This window comes from Lissotriton vulgaris, chromosome 10, assembly GCF_964263255.1.
Source record: "Lissotriton vulgaris chromosome 10, aLisVul1.2, whole genome shotgun sequence".
Lineage (NCBI taxonomy): Eukaryota > Metazoa > Chordata > Amphibia > Caudata > Salamandridae > Lissotriton > Lissotriton vulgaris.
The window spans coordinates 136,281,915-136,302,059 of NC_141698.1; the positions used below are offsets into that span (position 1 = coordinate 136,281,915).

A 20,145-nucleotide genomic window follows, 5' to 3' on the forward strand; every position below is an offset into this window, starting at 1 on the left:
TTGGTTGTTCAGGTAGTTCCAAAATGTTCCAAAATATCCTGGTCTGGCACAGCACCAAGGAGCTTCATTTCTCTGCAGCAGCAAATCTTATTTATGGGTGTCTATTTTCAACGTAGATTTGAAATTGACATTTTCACTCCCAGCGCTACCACGCTATTGCAATTGTACTACATGAAAATACACCAAAATGTTAGACTCGTTTTTTGTGCCTTTTTGCCCTCTGCTTCACCACATCATCACTCATGGCTACCCCAGCATCACTCAGCACCACCACATTATCAGTCAGCACCGCCACATTATCAGTCAGCACCGCCACATTATCACTCAGCACCGCCACGTTATCACTCAGCACCGCCACGTTATCACTCAGCACCGCCACGTTATCACTCAGCACCGCCACGTTATCACTCAGCACCGCCACGTCACGTTATCACTCAGCACCGCCACGTTATCACTCAGCACCGCCACGTTATCACTCAGCACCGCCACGTTATCACTCAGCACCGCCACGTTATCACTCAGCACCGCCACGTTATCACTCAGCACCGCCACGTTATCACTCAGCACCGCCACGTTATCACTCAGCACCGCCACGTTATCACTCAGCACCGCCACCTTATCACTCAGCACCGCCACCTTATCACTCAGCACCGCCACCTTATCACTCAGCACCACCACCTTATCACTCAGCACCACCACCTTATCACTCAGCACCACCACCTTATCACTCAGCACCACCACCTTATCACTCAGCACCACCACCTTATCACTCAGCACCACCACCTTATCACTCAGCACCACCACCTTATCACTCAGCACCACCACCTTATCACTCAGCACCACCACCTTATCACTCAGCACCACCACCTTATCACTCAGCACCACCACCTTATCACTCAGCACCACCACCTTATCACTCAGCACCACCACCTTATCACTCAGCACCACCGCATTATCACTCAGCACCACCGCATTATCACTCAGCACCACCGCATTATCACTCAGCACCACCGCATTATCACTCCGCACCACCGCATTATCACTCCGCACCACCGCATTATCACTCAGCACCACCGCATTATCACTCAGCACCACCGCATTATCACTCAGCACCACCGCATTATCACTCAGCACCACCGCATTATCACTCAGCACCACCGCATTATCACTCCGCACCACCGCATTATCACTCCGCACCACCGCATTATCACTCCGCACCACCGCATTATCACTCCGCACCACCGCATTATCACTCCGCACCACCGCATTATCACTCAGCGCCACCACTGCATCACTCAGCGCCACCACAGCATCACCTGGTTCAAATATGTTCTCTCAATGTTTCAAGCTTTATTCCAAATGTCACAAAAAGATGTTAATATTTCACTTCTGTTGGATTTTCGTCACAATGAAATACACTGAACATAATCTTCACAAAGGTTATTTACAAAAGTTTAAGCTATTGACATTATAAATTGCAATCACTTTTATTTAAGTATTAATTATTTTAAAAAATTAAAAACCATTGTTATTTGTAATATGAATACATCTAAGTCAGGGGTCTCCAACCTTTTACGTAGTGAGAGCTACTTCTGGTCAGTGAAAATCGTCGTGAGCTACTAAACCCCAAGCAACTTGCACATTTTTCCGAGCAACCTCCCTCGCCTAGTTTCATTGACGTTAAGCCTATTTCTTCAGAGCCCATGGGCCCCATACTGTGATTTGAACACATTAACACTGAAAGAAACAACTTTGCATGTGTGCAAGCATTGGCACAGACCACCAACTAATAAAATCTTCCAAAAAAAGGCCCATAAAACAACCAATATAGAACATCCCGAGTGGCCACACAACACCATGAAGCAGTTAAGGCCTCACTAATGTGGAGAGGCCGGAGCTGGGAAGACAGAACTGCCTGTGTCCCTGAAGAGCGCACAGTGGCCAGTGAGTGCAAAGTGGTGACAAAGCTAAGGACTGTGAGCTGTGTGAGGAGGTAGAGCAGGTGCAGGCTCAGGTGGCTTGATGGCCCTGTACTAAACAGTTTCTGGTGCCTGGATTGGAGTCTGGACTCAGTGCAGCCTTTGCCAATGCGGAGTGGAACTGTGGAGGACGGGGATGGTGAGGAGGAGTACACTGTTACCAGGGCCAGAGGGTATCTATTGCTCCCCTACTGAAACTGAAGCAGTCAAGTGTGGTGTGACTGAGGGGCCAAACAAGGTTTCAGGGTGGCAATGGTGGCCCACAATAAACTCTGAGATGAATTTGGGTGCAAAGACATAATTTAATCACCTGTTCACTGCACCACTGAGTACCCTAAAACTGCATGTGCTGCTGCTTGCAACACGAAGGAGCACCCCAGTTGCCACCAATGTGGTCCCAATGCTCTGGTTATCTGTCAACTGAGACTGGATTCTATACAAGGCTGCACTTCACCTGGCAGCGAGAGGACTGCACCAATCATTGTTACTTAGCAAGAATCCCCCCCAACCTTCTTTCGGATAAGGTGGTTGTTCATAGCAAGCGGGGACACACCTGCCTTACAAGCCCCTCGACTAGGTAAAAGTAAACGCTGCTATAACATCACCAGGGGTGTAGAAGCCCAAGAATCTACTGCTGCAACAACTTCCCCCATGTGTTTGGACTTGAATAGTGATGACTACTAACTACAGTACTACACAAGGTTGGAGACTCCTGGAGGGCTAGTATCCCCACTTATAATCGAGAGTTGAAACCCTGTAGAAAAGTGGTATTAAAGAAAGGGCGGCAACAGAAAAGCCTCCCTTTCCGCCCTCACTCTCGCCCCATCCTATTCTGGCAGGAGCATCAGAAAAGAACCGCTTTCCTTCCAGCCCCCACACCTCCCACCACCCCCTCAGCGTGGGGCAGCAGAGGAGCAGCCCCCCGACTGGCCCCCAGCGGCGCGCTCCCGCCCTTGCACTCTGTATGTGGAAACAATATCTTTCAGTGAGCTAGGGAGCCAGCTCTGGGGCCCGACCCCTTCCAATAAAAAACTAATAACAAGGAATTCAGTTCACGCAGGGTACTGAAATGTAATTACCAAAATTAAAAAGGTGGAGTGAAAAATACTGAGGAGTGTTGAAAAGGGGGCAGGGATGATAAGTCATTGTGAGCGAGAGTGCGGACTCAGAGAAACTACTGCGAGCCTTATAGTGAAAGTGTTGTGCAAAGGGTGCCTAATCAGAGAGTTAACACACAAACTCGGACACTTGCACTGTTGAGTTTAACGACGCTATAAATCCCTTCTCTTCCTCACGGCCACAGAAAGTGCATTTTGCCGAAATTACTTTGATCTGCCGGTCAACCTTGTTAGGCTGGATCTCACCTTCCGTACAAGACTTTTGTTTTGACTATTGATTTTTCGACCAAAGTTTTGCCGGATTTAAGGTCCCTCGTCGTCACGCTCGCTATGAACAATCCCCTTATCCGAAAGAAGGTGGGGGGGGTTCATGAAGTAACACTGCGCTGTTAACTATAAGAGTGCCTTTTTCCTCGTTGCACCGCGCTGCTTGCTTTGTGAGTGTGGCGGCCTGATATATCCTTATCTGCGCAGATTCCTGAATCTGCGCAGATAAGGATATATCAGGCCGCCACACTCACAAAGCAAGCAGCGCGGTGCAACGAGGAAAAAGGCACGCACGGGTCCCGGCAGTTCTTTGCTGCTTGCATGACCAGAAAACCAGCTGCTAGGAAAAGGCAGGGGTGTGCAGGAGAGAAATGGGGCAGCCGTGGGCATCATGAGAGCGGACCCATGCAGAGTCATTAAACATGGCAGGTATGACGGTAAACAACTTTAGTGTACTTTTACTACTTTTTGCCGGAGGACCTGGCTTAAACTAAGAGTGTGTTGTGGCTTACCTGATGTTCATCTGGTGGACGGTTCTATGCGCGGGCCCAGCAGTTCTTTCGACCTGCAAACCAGCTGCTCCACAATGCGCCGCCCTGCCACGCCTGCTTAATCTCGGCACTGGCGCCCGTCTCACACACAGACAGTGCGGTGCCAGTGAGGAAAAGGCAGGGGGGGTGCGTAAACAGTCACGAGACTCTGCGCAACCCCGGTCACGAGACTACAGGAGAGCCCGCCCCACCCCAGCTAAGCTCAAGCCAATCGGAGCAGCTGGTTCGGGTGAGGGCAGACAACGGAGGCAGAAGGAGACAGAAAAAAAGCCTAAAAAGCCCAAACAACACCAAAGGGCTACTAAATTCAGCAGCACTCAGCGCGAGCTACTCAAAGGGGCTCGGCGAGCTACCAGTAGCTCGCGATCGACCTGTTGGAGACCCCTGATCTAAGTCATGTAAATACAAAACATGTTGCATTACAAATGCTATAGGTGTCACATTTGCGAAAGTTATAACTATTGGCATTGTAAATGACAAAGCTATTAATTTAGCTATTTTCAAAAACAAAACATAAATAAAAAAATTGTCATTTACAAGACCAATAGCTCAAACTTTCCTAATGCGAGACCTATTGCATTGCAAATGCTGGTTAAAGCAAGAAGTGAAACAGCTATGTTACTAGTGGAATCTTTAATCCTGAGATTAAACAATTATTTGACTGAAATGTTAAAATTGTAATTTGTGCAGCTGAATTATAAGAAGTCAAGTCTTGCTTTAGGTGGATGACCAGCATGTTAAGAAATCGTGGGTGGTGATACCCTTTCTTGTTATGATTTTGTTAAATCATACCAATGTTCATTTGAAGTTTTAGTCCTCATTTTTTGTTGGAAAACTCAATTAAGCTTGCTATATTTCTGAAAAAATTGTTTCATGTGCATCTTGAAACTTGCGTATGTGCTGGAAATGCCTCTCATTCATTTTGATCCTAGAATTTGCATATCTGTTGTGAATATGTGTTGTGTGGGCTAACAAGTTTCATATGCCTTAGCATTCCAGAAAAAAAATAATTACTGCTTGCTGCAGAAAGGAAACGTTTAGATACACGGTTTTGCCTCTTTCAGCTCCTTCGTCCGGGCCTCGTCTATCTGGATAAAAAAGGAAAATCTGCAAGTGCCTCCTAATATATTCCTGCGTCCATCTGCATGGAGGTATGTGCCCGACAAGGATCAAGACCCCCAGCAGCTTGTAGCTCGGCAGCTTCCTTTTATTTTTATAGAAAGTACTTCCAGATGTACTTTTGGCTCTCCGACACTCCAACTGTTTTCATTAACTTGAACGACCACAAACTCTCCCCACTTAAGGACTTCCATGTAGGTGCTGCACTGCCATATTTTTACGTTGCATGGTATGTCATTTAAACCACGAGAACGTTGTTCAATAGAAGAACGAAACGTTTCCCAGTACTTACTTTAAACCTGAGGTCTTGGTTACCTCGCCCTCTTTGCTACAAGCAGAAACACAGTATCCTTCTCCAAATGAGACCGTATGACCTTCTTTTCTGTAGGTTGATGAGTTGATTTTCCATTTTATGGATTTGCTTTTAATGGTTTTTGGCCTATTCTCACACACCACATTGTGTAGGACAGATGATAACGGGTTGGATGAACGTCCCAATCTATTCTGGTCAGACCGCTTTTACTCAGCTGTAGCCTGCAATCTGGTTTGTGCTCGTTTACCAAATCTGAGTTGGCAATGATATCCCAAGAAACACATTGCATACCTGGTGGACTGCGCTCCAGGTGTTCTAACATTTTGGCCAGTATATGTTGATGTTTACTAGAGTGTGCGTGCCAGAGACTGCCTTAAAGGTATAGAACAATTTCAAACAAAATGCTTTATTTCAGTAGTGCACAAATTCTCAAAAATATTTTTTGCAGAGATCAAGTTCCCTTCAAAGCACTGATTGTCAAAATATATTGCTTAATGGAGCAATATTTAAATCTACATGTGTGGTGTTGGCATATAGTTACATACACACGAATGTGTTTGGGTTTAAGGCTGATAACATAATCATAGATTCTTGATTTATTGTCCTAAAATGAGGCGTTGTGCACCTTCACAGCAAAGGTGATGGTTGAGTAGAAACTGATTTTCTGTCCTCAACTGCAGCCTACCAGCATGACTTCTAACCACCATGCTTAAAACTGATAGTTACCTGTAAATATTCTGTTACTTTGTATTCTGTGTGTAATCCTACTCTGTGCTGCGTTGTGATACTGTCGGATAATGTTCGTATGCTATAAAACGTTCCATAAATGCATAAATTCCCCAGAACCCTCTTAACAGCCTTTTCTGTGCCCCTTATAGGTAGTGCAGTCCATCTATGGTTCCCAGGGCTAGAATGGAAAAGCTGTATTGTGCGCGAATGGAAGGGTGAAGAGGCAAATTGGGCATTTGGGCCGGAGGTACAGGAGTGAGATCGCATCATATTATTTATTTTGACATTAAATAGGTTTCACTATTAGATTTATGACTAATATTACCATTGTATTATCGCTGTGGTGCTAGGTGCATTGCTGCTGTGGCTTTTGTGCATTACCCTTGAAGAGGCATTCAAAACTGAAAGAGCCTTCTTTACATTGCTGCTGGTAATCCTACACCGAGGTGATCACTGCTGGTAATCTTGTATAGGGTGGCCACCAATATAATCTGTTCATATGTGAATGGCACTAATATTATTAGTAGCTCGGGTGGTATGCATTCAACAGAAGTAGCCGTTATTACTGGAAAACTTTGAGACACCTTACTATTCATGATCTAACTACTGAAAACGAGACCACATTGCAAATCCAGTGTATGGACTAAATGATGTTTGGAGCGAAAACGGCTTTGTGTCTCTGAGGCGTGTACTAGCAATATTAATTTTTTTAAGTTTGAAGTATGGCAACTGTAACAAAACTGTATGAACTGCAACATGTACAATTACTGTGCAAGAGCTCTACGAAAAACATGTTTCATTTACAGTTTAGAACAGTTTGCCATGAATCAACTGGGCTACTACAACAAGTAGTAATGCATTGATTCTGTCAGATGGTTAAAGGGTGAACGTCCATTACGTCACTTTAGCTTTGCTGCTTATTCACTGTAAATTGTAGGTGCTCAAGCCGTCTGCGTCCACAGTACATCTGCACGGGAGGTGGGAAAACTACTCCTAAAACTTGAGCATTTGGATGTTGCGCACCCAAATATGGTGCTGATCGGGAGTATTAATGTTACTGACACTTAAGAATCCCTCAAGAGTATGTTTTTAGACCAATATTTCAGTTTTTGTTGAACAGCATTATAATAGCACAGTGATGAAAGCCAGTGTTTTGTACTGAGAGTTAACGTCAAGCCACTTAGGTACTGAGAATTTGTGTGTGTTTGCTTGTTTGATAGGTTGATGCCATCTTTTTTTAAGAAGTTGACTGTTTATCATAATTATGCCAATGAGTGCGTCCAAGAGATCTCACCCACACACATGGTTGAAGGACAACCTAACCCTTCCACCTGATCTTGTACTCAAAGAGGAGGTCCTCAGTGAATGAACTTATTTTAGGAGGCATCTATCTAGTTACATGTATGCAATTGACAACTAAATATTTCTTCTGCCTTTTTCCCCTCAGGGTATGGCTTCCGGCTCCTTGCATCCCCCTCTTCCTGAGAGGAAATGGTTTTGACAGAGCATCTGGAGCAGAAACAATATTGGACACAATGTCTTTACATATCGAAAACTTTACAAGAAGCATGCCCAGATAGAGATCAAGAGCTTTTTTGTGAGCGTATTTTTAAAATGTTTTAATTTGACTTACTAAAAGGAATCTGTTTGGAGAAAATGGCGTCCTCGTCTATAAGGCGTCAGATGAAAAACATAGTAAATAATTACTCAGAAGCAGAAATCAAAGTCCGAGAGGCTACTTCCAATGACCCTTGGGGTCCCTCTAGCTCCTTGATGACTGAAATTGCTGATCTAACTTACAATGTGGTGGCATTTTCGGAAATTATGAGCATGATCTGGAAAAGGTTGAACGACCATGGAAAAAACTGGCGCCACGTGTACAAGGCACTGACCCTGTTGGACTATTTAATTAAAACCGGTTCTGAGCGGGTGGCGCAGCAGTGCAAAGAGAACATATTTGCTATCCAGACCTTGAAAGACTTCCAGTACATTGACCGTGATGGTAAAGACCAGGGCATCAACGTCAGGGAGAAGTCCAGACAACTCGTGACCCTCCTCAAGGATGACGAAAGGCTAAAGGCTGAGAGAGCGCAGGCCTTGAAGACCAAAGAGCGCATGGCACAGGTGGCGACTGCAGTGGGTAGCAGCAACCAGATCAATTTTGGTCGAGGCTCCAGTCAGCCAAACCTGTCCACCAGCTACTCTGAGCATGAATATGGCAAGTCAGGTGGCTCTCCAGCTTCCTACCATGGCTGTAAGTACATCCTTTTTGTGTTCAGGTCCAGCAGTTGTTAATTTCAAAGCATTCTTTTTTTTTTTAACATCACAAACATTTTGGTTGACCGGTATTGAACTTTAAAAGTCGCATCACATTAGTAATCCGTCAATTATGGAGACATTGGTTGACATTGTATTCACTGTTGACAAGTAGCAAATGGTATTTAACCATAATCTTTCGTTATAATTGAAATTGCAATTTGACCACAGTGTTGCAGTGTATCAGATGGAATATCGCAGAGCTGAGTGATGTGTTCTGATTCAGATTCCTTATCATACCATTCCAATGCTTTCTTCACATTCTGAATCGAACACCGATGATATGTTTGTGTTTTGGATTGTCTCTTGATCTGTGGTGTGACTTTTCTGATGCTAGTTAATGTTTAGATTTATATGTCAAGTGTCCTCCGTGGTCTTTTATGACATCTTGCTGGTGAAATGGTTGACTCAATCGATCGTGGTTTACTATATTGGTCAATAAAGACTCGAAATAAAGGAGGCTCAATCGTTGTACATCTAGTAAAAATATAACTACACTAGCCACAGGAGCAAAATGACTGAATAAATCGACATCTGCATTCGAAGAAACTTTCACAGGCCTAAAAAATTAGTTATGTCAACCCTATATGTAAGGGCACCACTTTGAAACAAGTGTAAAGATGGATGGAAAAAAAACAAAGCTAAAAAAACTGCTAAACCCATGAAAGTTCAGTAGCATCATGAAAACCTTGCTAAATTGATGTTCCTCAATTATCTTTACCATAGTGTTCTTTAACAGCCCGAACGTCTTCCGCAAGATCAGCAAACAAAATGGGTAAACATGTAATGTTCTGTGATCGCATTCAAACAGTATCAGGTTCTCTTGATAATTATATATTTATAGTCATGCCTTCAATTTGAATCTACTTCATTTCTCATTAATTGGCAACCAGAAGGCCTTGCCATATGCTATGGGAAACTGAGGATACATTTCTATAATTTATAGCATAAAGGATAGCCTAGGTTAAACGATAGAACACAAGTTTTCTAAATTGGCAACTAGAGAGTTGGTGGTAACATAGTCAAGGATGTTTAATGTTTGTAAAACCCTAAACTAAAACATGCACCTCCATCTGTGTTTGAGACAATGTTATGTTTCTGGTTGAACTCAAAGCTGTTATTGAATTTGTATTTTTCCCTTTGTTTTGTAGCTGCATCGTTGAGCTATGGTTTGAGATATTTCTGCCTTGGTTTTCACAGGCTGAGGCAGCGGATAACAAAGAATGACCTTTGGACTATCTCGTTTTTGAAAGGCTAGGGGCTTGCTCTAGTTGGACATTAGTGGCCTTTAGAGAGCTGCTGTTGAGCTGCTGTGTACTTTTAAATCCAGGAGGACCACTGAACTGTTGGCTCATTTCAATTAAGAGTTGTGAAAGTCATTTATTTTCCGCTGTTTTATGACATAGTTTCCCCAGAGACCAGTGTGCCAAGACCTTCTACTGGAAGTAAATGAGGGTAAATGTTCTTTTATTTATTTAAAGTCTTTTAGGGGCTGAGTGGATTAATCAATGCTCCATGTGTGGCACTTTTGCAAGAAATAACATTATTTTCTTTAGCCGAACAGTGACAGATGTGTAATATTAAATTTGTATTTGTACTCTTATGATTTTGTTTAATTTTTTTCCAGTCAATGTGGTTTCATTAGAGAGATTTGCAATATTTTATTTGCTTGTCTTTAGATTTTCTAGAATGGTGTCCATTCCTTTTCATATCTGTCTTCAGACTGTCTGTTTTAGCTCTGTGCTTACAGGCAAATGTAGGTGTATATTACCGATTGGCCTACTGGGGACAATATCAATACTAACAGTGGGCTTTGGGACAGCTCATTGTTTATCCTTGGTTGGCTTTCTTGTCAAATTTGTTTTTGTTTCTGCTGGATTTCCATTCCCCTTGTAGTTTTAATCCTGTGGAGGATAGCTTCTCATCATCCTTTTGGGTGGATGACTTGTATCCGTCAACTGCTTATATCCTCGAAAGTGTTTATAGGTCTTGCCTAAAAGTGACCATGCACTGTTTCTTGCAAGACCTTTTGTTTCTTTACAGTTGACTTAGAAGCTGCCCATTGCTTACCAATGGTTGACTTTGTTACTACTTTGCTTACATTCAGGGAAGTACTTTTTAGGATTCGCCTAAGACAGACCATCTGTGCGCCGTCTCTTGTGATACCTTTTATTACCTTACAGTGGGCTTAGCTGTTGTCCATTGCTTACCATTGGTTGGGTTCATGTTGCTCTTTGTCTGCTTCTTAAATGTCATATTCTTCTAGCCTTCCTTCCTTTTTAAAAAAATTTTTTTTTTGTATTGTTAACAGGCTGAAGATGAAAAAAAGTATATTAAAACATGATACATAAATAAATATTATCATACAAAACATATACCAGACCAAATCAATCGGGAAAAAAGAAAGGCATGATAAAAAAAAGATAAAGGCAAAAAAAAGTAAAAACAGTTTCTCTTTAGCGGTCTGACAAATTATGATGTTCAACAGATGACAAATATCAAAATCCTTTCCTTTCTTAAATAAAACATCAGCGTTCAACAAAAGTTCCCCAGTTTTTTTCATGCTTTTTCAGTGCTCTTATACCCCTAATATTTGTTAAAGCTAGTTCCATCCTCTAGCCTTCCTTCCTCTTATTGTTTTTTCCTTACCCCAGAGCATGAATGCATTACTTGTGTCCTTCCACTTCTCATATTTCAGGAGTAACCTTTTTTGTTCAAGCACTCTACGAGAGTGTAGGTTTACCAGCAGGTTTTCCCATTTCTCTCCTGCCCAGCATCTGTTGTCTGTGTGTTTGCCCCAACCCCTCCTTCCTACAGTCTATTATCCGTGTGCTTGCCCCAGCCCCTCCCACCCACCCTCCGTTGTCAATGTGCCTGCACTGGAGTCTGTCCCACCTACCCTCTGTTTTCTAAGTTCTTGCCCCGAATCCCTCCCGTTCACCGTTGGTTGTCCGTGTGCCTGGCCCAGTGATTCTTATCCTCCATTGACTGCGTGCTTGCTCCAGCTCCCCACACCCATTCTCAGTGGTCAGTGTGTTTGCCCCAGCCCCTCCCTCCCACTGTACGTTGTCCATGTGAATGCTGTTGGCATTTCCGCCCCTTGTCCATGCGCTTGCCACAGCCCAGCAGCTTTTTTTATATAAAAAAATAAAAGCTGCGTCATATAGCCCTTTAAAAAAAAATTGTTTTTGCTAAGCTGCATAGCAGTTGTGCTTCTATACAGTATTGTTGCAAACCATTCCTACAGTCAATATCTCTAATAGGCTAGACCTATTATGCCAATGTGTGTCTATTTTGCTTTTAGCACTCCGTGGGGATGTACATGTATTTTGTTGTTTTTCTACACCTATTCGTCGTATGCTGTTTTCCCTTTAACACCCCGGCCCTTGGGCTGTCTGTCTTGTTGTCTCACCTGTAGTTTGTCCGTTGCTTCTCCCATCAATTACTGTCCGTCTTAAGCTTTTTTAGGTCTCGCGACCTATCGATGCGCGCAAGCGCATCGAGCGGAGCGAGAATTCATGTCGGCAAAACACAAGTCAAACCAAGGGCTTTCAGCCCCGCGGTTTTCTTGCAGTTCACGTGTACATGCACGCGCATCGCATGCAAGCCCAGCCTCTCGCATTCCCAGGCTCTCCCGCCCCCATCCGGCATCAGGCTTCTCCTCCCCTAGCAGCACTCCTCCCACACCAGCACCTCCCCCCTCCCACACCAGCACCTCCCCTCTCTCTCCCCGCAAACACAGCCTTGCCCTAGCAGCACTCCTCCCACACCAGCACCTCCCCCCTCCCACACCAGCACCTCCCCTCTCTCTCCCCGAAACACAGCCTTGCCCTAGCAGCACTCCTCCCACACCAGCACCTCCCCCCTCCCACACCAGCACCTCCCCTCTCTCTCCCCGCAAACACCTTTGCATGCTTTCTGATGGTGACCAGCCTTTCTCGTCCACTTATCACAAGCCTTGTAAAATACACTCCCGAAGTCTGTCTCTGACCTGACCGTGTACGGACAGCCCTTCTCAGATGCAGGGCCTCGGTTTCATGATGTGGTTGTTGTAAACCTACATGTCCTGCGTGTTGTTCGTTTGTGAACAGTTGTTGCCGACATGTCCGTCCGCTCCCAGGCCTGACTTGTTTCTTTTTACTTTAAAACTACTTTTTCCAATTTCAACTGTCTCAGAGTTCCCTTGTTTCTCAGAGCATGGTATTATCTTCTTATTTCTATCACGTCCATCGCAAAAAATGGCCTTCAGCTGAAGGTGTGGCAGAGCCTATTCTTTTAAGAAGCAGAGATCCGTCACGTGTTTTTCTTTACGAGCCTTGGTGGCGTCCCCTCAGTAAACACACTGGGTTGGTTCGCCATTGCTGTGACGTCAGGGCTTCGAATAGTTGGGTTACGTAAGGCGTACCGTGGATCGTAACGACGTACAGGCAGGCAACAACGCGCCAACAAAAGCGAGGAAGGCTTACAGGAAACATCCTCTGCAGCGGGGCTTATCTCGACTGGAACAGTAATTCAAAGTGAAATGTTATTACTGTTTTGGCTTCTTTCTGCGCCAGCAGGCGGAAAAAAAGACAATGGGAAACACCTGAGCCGGCAGAGTCAGCACCCCAGACTGTCAGAATCCACAGAGAGCACGTGCGCCCCACAAATAGGCCATCAGCTCCACCGCATGCCTTCAACCCTAGTTATATTTAATTAGCAGCAGCAGCATTTCTCCTGTGCCAGGCCACATCAAAGGCTCTGTGCCACTTTCACCCACACTGCCACACTTACAGACACGCAACGCCACTCACACCCACGCAAGCCCACTGTCATCCACGCAACACCACACTCGCCCACGCAACGCCACTCACTCACGCAAAGCTACTCACACCCACGCAGTGCCACTTTCACACACACAGCACCACTTTCAGACATGCAACGCCACTCACACCCACGCAAGCCCACTATCACCCGCGCAATGCCACACTCACCCAAGCAACGCCACTCACCCAAGCAACACCACTCACTCACACACGCAACGCAACACAACTCACCCACGCAAAGCCACTCATCCACGCAGCCCCACTCATCCACGCAGCCCCACTCATCCACGCAACCCCACTCATCCACGCAACCCCACTCATCCACGCAACCCCACTCATCCACGCAACCCCACTCATCCACGCAACCCCACTCATCCACGCAACCCCACTCATCCACGCAACGCCACTCATCCACGCAACGCCACTCATCCACGCAACGCCACTCACACACACGCAACGCCACTCACACACACGCAACGCCACTCACACACACGCAACGCCACTCACACACACGCAACGCCACTCACACACACGCAACGCCACTCACACACACGCAACGCCACTCACACACACGCAACGCCACTCACACACACGCAACGCCACTCACACACACGCAACGCCACTCACACACACGCAACGCCACTCACACACACGCAACGCCACTCACACACACGCAACGCCACTCACACACACGCAACGCCACTCACACACACACACGCAACGCCACTCACACACACACACGCAACGCCACTCACACACACACACGCAACGCCACTCACACCCACGCAACGCCACTCACACCCACGCAACGCCACTCACACCCACGCAACGCCACTCACACACACCCACGCAACGCCACTCACACACACCCACGCAACGCCACTCACACACACCCACGCAACGCCACTCTCACACACCCACGCAACGCCACTCTCACACACCCACGCAACGCCACTCACACACACCCACGCAACGCCACTCACACACACCCACGCAACGCCACTCACACACACCCACGCAACGCCACTCACACACACCCACGCAACGCCACTCACACACACCCACGCAACGCCACTCACACACACCCACGCAACGCCACTCACACACACCCACGCAACGCCACTCACACACACCCACGCAACGCCACTCACACACACCCACGCAACGTCACTCACACACACCCACGCAACGCCACTCACACACACCCACGCAACGCCACTCACACACACCCACGCAACGCCACTCACACACACCCACGCAACGCCACTCACACACACCCACGCAACGCCACTCACACACACCCACGCAACGCCACTCACACACACCCACGCAACGCCACTCACACACACCCACGCAACGCCACTCACACACACCCACGCAACGCCACTCACACACACCCACGCAACGCCACTCACACACACCCACGCAACGCCACTCACACACACCCACGCAACGCCACTCACACACACCCACGCAAAGCCACTCACACACACCCACGCAACGCCACTCACACACACCCACGCAACGCCACACACACACCCACGCAACGCCACTCACACACACCCACGCAACGCCACTCACACACACCCACGCAACGCCACTCACACACACCCACGCAACGCCACTCACACACACCCACGCAACGCCACTCACACACACCCACGCAACGCCACTCACACACACCCACGCAACGCCACTCACACACACCCACGCAACGCCACTCACACACACCCACGCAACGCCACTCACACACACCCACGCAACGCCACTCACACACACCCACGCAACGCCACTCACACACACACACCCACGCAACGCCACTCACACACACACACCCACGCAACGCCACTCACACACACACACCCACGCAACGCCACTCACACACACACACCCACGCAACGCCACTCACACACACACACCCACGCAACGCCACTCACACACACACGCAGTGCCACTTTCACCCACACTGTGCAGTGCACAATAGGTCTCGCAGTAGGAAAGTTGGAGCTATTGGTTTTGTAAATGACAAAGCCCTTTATGTTTTTAAAATGAAAACAAAAATAAAAGGCATTGTTATTTGCAATTGTAATAGCTCCAACTTTTTTTTCTTATCCCGTCTTTGCTGACTTGCTGCCACTGCTAGGTATCTATTTTACTTTGCCCACCCCTCTCCTCCGTTGGACCCATGACTAACCCCGATCGTCCCTTTTTGAGTTGAAGCTTACCAGACAGCGCAGCTGTTTGGTTTTCTAAAGACATCTTGGGGACATTCGGAAAGGTTACCTGGGAATGCTTTCCCTTTGTTGCTTCACTGCACTCTGGGTCACTGCACTCTAGGTCAATGAATGAATGAGTGCTGGGATTTCTAAAGCTTGCTGCTACTCAGGAGTGTTTTGGCACTAAATGGAAGGAAAAGTTAGAGATTAGGAAAAAAAAACTAATTAAAGAGTGAAGAGCCAAGTCTTGCGTTGCTTTCTAAAGGATTGTTCGTTGTTCACTTGGTGTAGTTCACCAGGCAGCCAGTTCCAAGCTTGAGGGCCGAAAAGAGAAAAAGATCTGCCTCCGGATCTGGTTCGCGTTACTCTCGAAACTTTAACCAAAAGGCCAAGTGAAGAGCGCCAAGATGGGAGGGAGAGCAGAATTGGATTCTGGAGGACAGACAATTTGGGCCAGATTGGTGCAGAGCCCTGTGCATAAGGGTCAAGGTCCTAAACGAGATCCTACTTCTGACAGAAAGCCAATACAGATTCTTCAGATGAGAAGTAATAGAGGCTCGCTTGGGTAATTGTACTCTACTATGAACCATTGTGCTCTACGGCACTCTACTCTACACCACTCTACTCTACACCACTGCATTTAGCACCACTCTACTCAACTTCATTCTACGCCACTGCATTTTATGCTGCACCACTCTACGCCACAGCACTCTTCTCTGCATGACCGCACGATATCCCACTACACTATATCCCACTGCACTATATCCCACTGCACTTTACCACACTGTACTCTATGACACTCTAATCTGCACCAGTGCACACTCTACGCCACTGCACTTTAAACAACTCTACTGTGCACTACTGCATTCTGTGCAGTGTACTCTACGGCACTGCACAGTACGCCACTTTACTCTGCATCACTCCACTCTACGCTGCTGCACTCTGCATCACTCCACTCTACACTGCTGCACTCTACTGTGCAGCAGTCTAATCTAAGCCACTGCATTCGACGTGGCTGAATTTTATGTTGCTGCACTCTATACCATTACACTCTACCACATTCTTCGCCAATGCACTATGCACCAATTCACTCTTCTCCATGCCACTCCGCTGTCCGCAACACCACTCTATGCCCCTCCAATACATGACACTCTACACCACTCCAATACATGACACACTACACTACACCACTCAACTCTTTGGCACTCTACTGATCGCCATTCCACTCTGACATGCCACGTCACTGTCCTCTATTCCACTAACATTTAGTTGTGCTGAACAGCAGTCAAGCTGGCATACATACAACATGGTTAATACTTATTGCCAAAGCCAATATCACTTGCATGGGAGAGAACTATTGCCATTGCCAATGCTAGGTATTTAAAAAAAAATCACACTTTTTAGAAGGTCTAGGCCTCGTTAATATGCTACTGGGCCACTCCCTTTATTAATCGCTCCTTTGCACTTTTTTTAAATTTTTGTATTTTTTTTGACTGTTTCAAGCATGTTTGCTGACTTGGTCCAGGAAAAATAGTGTGAAAGTTTCAGAATCACCATGGCGTATTCACGTGCATGCCTGTTGACTCCTGCCCTTGTTTGTCATCACACTTGGGCCGACACAACCTCATGATGTATACATTTGTGTTTGTGGTGACTCATGTTTGCGTTGGTTTATTGTTGGCAGCGATTGTTGAATAATTTGTTCTTGACTGCCTTGGAAACAACTTAAACAGTTTTTCTCTAAATACATTGCCAGACATTGAAGAGTTTATATGCGATCCTCTATATAGTGTAAAGTGTTACTGTTCGTTTTATAGGACTTAGAGTTGAATGCTTTATTGGGGAAGCGGTCCTGCACTCGTCTGCTAGGGTTTCACTACTTTTATTTATTCGGAGAATACTGACTGTTACAAGATTAATCAACAGTTATGTAACAAGATTCCATATCTGCTCAACAAAAAAAGTCTTGGCCCTTTAAACGCCTAGAAGAAATAAATATTCTATAAACCAATTTACAAACCGGATATATGATCCAAAAATAGAGATGTGCTTGATTTATTGAATACATCAGATAGAACTGTTGGATAAAAGCTTTTTTTTAAATCTTTTTAAGATTTAAAAGAAACGCAATGAGATAAAGTTCAAAATTATTCAGTATGAGCATGGTTTTCTCTAGTGCCTTTTCAGCAGCTTCCTTGACCTCTTCAAATCCCAACTCAATTAAATATATGTCCATGATCTCTGTGTCCCTTCATCCTTCTTATGTTTCAGAGGTGTCTATAGTGCTGCATTGCCCTTAACATGGTCTTTTAGTGTAGCGTTAGTTTCCTTGATACCAAGGTCTCGTAGTAAGTTATGGAATCTCTGTTTTGCGATTGTTTGCTGGGATGCTTTAACAAACATTTCATCTTCTCCCTTTCCTGTGAAATCGGAGAAAATTGGTGGTCGTGGTTAAGGGATGAGTGGCATAGGTGATTGTTGGAGGGGTTGTTGATATGGATACCAAAACATCTAATTCTCAGGAAAGCTGTGAACCACTTGGAGAGGTAAATGCATTCACACTGTTAAGGGGGTTTGGGTGGTGCCCCTGTAGTCACTAAGGCTCCCTTTCCCAAAGGGATTGAACGGGAGCCTTTAGAAATCCCTTGCTCTCTTGTACTTCCAAAGCACACTGATTGGCATGACCTAGCCATATTTTCTTTTATCTCCACCTTAACAAAAATGTTAGCTTGTTAAAGTTTTCTGTGTTAACTTACTGCTTGTTCCATTGTCATTGTAGTCTGTTGATATACTCTGTCAGAATTGACCTTAATTACTCTTTTTAGGTCTCGCAGAGAGACATATTGCAACCAAACCACAAAACTGACTTTTTAGGATGAGGATTCCCAACAGTTCACGTGAATCACATGACCACAAGCTCCTCGTGCACGAGCTTGCATTCAATCATCAAAGGCAGCCCAGTCTCCCTCACACAAGCTTCTCCCAGCATGCAGCCCACCCTCCTCCCTCTCCATATGGTCGTTCGAGTTGCAGACAACCCACCCTCTCCCTCTAATCTGATATCTGCACCGAGCCTTCTGCCTATCAGCCTCCCTCCCACCTCCCCCCTAATTGCTTTAATTTTCACGGCCTCAAGGCCGTAAGCTACTTCAAAGAGATCCGCTCCGCAGCTAATCAGCCTGCCCACCCCCTCCCTACATCTGACAGAACAATGCAAACGTGTCCTGCAGAACTTGTTTTTAAATCCGTGCTTTTCGCCCCCCCCCCGCCACAACAATGCCGAGAGCTTGTTCACTTAGTAGTATTTATTCTTATTCTAGACGAGTTTGGTGTTTTATCACTCAACTGAATGGTGCAAAGTGTACCGACCACACAAGGATGAGAGGCTGGGAGGCGCACTTGGGCTCGAACTTACGACCTTCACACTGCATGTGTATACCTGCAATACATTTGGTGCGTTAGTGTAAAGATCTATCATTTGCACCTTGTCTTGTCTCTTTTATCACCTCTCTTTCGCTGTTGCCCTTCTTTGCCGCTCTTTTCTCTCCTTCTCTCCCGCTGTCCTCCTATCTAGCTGTCTCTCTTGCATTGTGTTCTCACTGCTAAGACCCATCTGTCAACCCTTTTTGCCTCTCTCTTGATATCTCGGTTTTTGCCATCTCCCTCCCCCGGCCTCATTTAAAATCCGTGCAGTCTATTGTTATCCCTGCACTGTCCCTCCCTACTTTGCTCTGTCCGCGTCTGTCTGTCACTCTCTGCTCAAGTCACAAGTTGCTTTTCCTCTGCAGAGGCCCGTCTCTCTCCCCCTCTCACTGCCCCAGTTTCTCTTCCATCCTCACTTTAACTCGCTGTTGTTTCTCTAGCTTTTCGCTAGGAGTGCGTTCCCCGGCCCCTGCAATGCAGAGAGCTTGTTTAAACTGGGCAGAAATGTGTTTATAGTTTATACAGTGACTGCATTTGAAATTAACAATTTGCACTTGCTTGTGAAAAGCCCTCTTCAAAGAACCCGGTGGTGAATTTCTATTTCCTGAAAACCCAGGGAGAGGATAAGTGGGCTGTGTTGTCTCAATTAACCATCAGGCAGCAGTGTCCGCAAATTCAAAGGAAGGCAAACAGACCCCTAGCAAACTCTGCGGAGCTCCAGAGTGGTTTACCATTGCAATGCAAATGTGTACCCGGCGGGCGATCACATTAGTGCTAATGATGCCCGGGACATCAGGGCTCCCCGGCATATTATCCCATGTGCTGGCAGCTGCTGGCCCCATTCATTACAGTCAGGCAGGCCCGGCATGCCTTGGACTATGGCCACACGAGAGTGGCAGGTCGCGTTATTAGGCGGGAGTCAATAAAAGGACTTCCGGCATCCTAAAATGATAAGCCACATGGAAAAGTGCCGCAAAAAATCGAGGCAGGGACAACTAAAGAATTTCAAAATACCTCAAAGTTCCAAATCATGTTTGTTACTCTTTACAGTGCTCATTTTTATAAAGCGCTGAACGTATAATAATGTTCACATTTTGCAGCGCTGGCAAGTGGCTTTGGTTGCTGGCTAGCGCTTTACCAAACACGTTAAAAAGAAAGAAGGCAGTTCAGTGGCCCAAACACCTCCCAGCTGATGCACTCATTAGACTTATAAAGGTATCATCTTAACAAAATTGTTTTTTCCACAAAGCAAATTTTACTTAACATATTCTCAGAGTCCTTGTTTGCTAATTGCTAATGCTGAGAGCTT

General features: G+C 45.9%; 1 protein-coding gene across 4 annotated transcripts in view; it reads left to right on the forward strand.

Moving 5' to 3' along the window:
* The window catches only part of EPN2 (epsin 2), a 475,186-nt gene that overhangs the window by 116,280 nt on the left and 338,761 nt on the right, over window positions 1-20,145 (forward strand). For 3 of the 4 annotated variants that reach the window (XM_086940721.1, XM_086940718.1, XM_086940720.1), the window contains one exon: window positions 7,524-8,330. In XM_086940721.1, the coding sequence (XP_086796847.1) occupies window positions 7,733-8,330 (598 nt within the window). In that variant the 5' untranslated portion in view covers window positions 7,524-7,732. Of the gene's footprint in view, window positions 1-4,984; window positions 5,067-7,523; window positions 8,331-20,145 lie in introns of those variants that run through there. The other variant, XM_086940719.1, reaches the window with a different exon arrangement.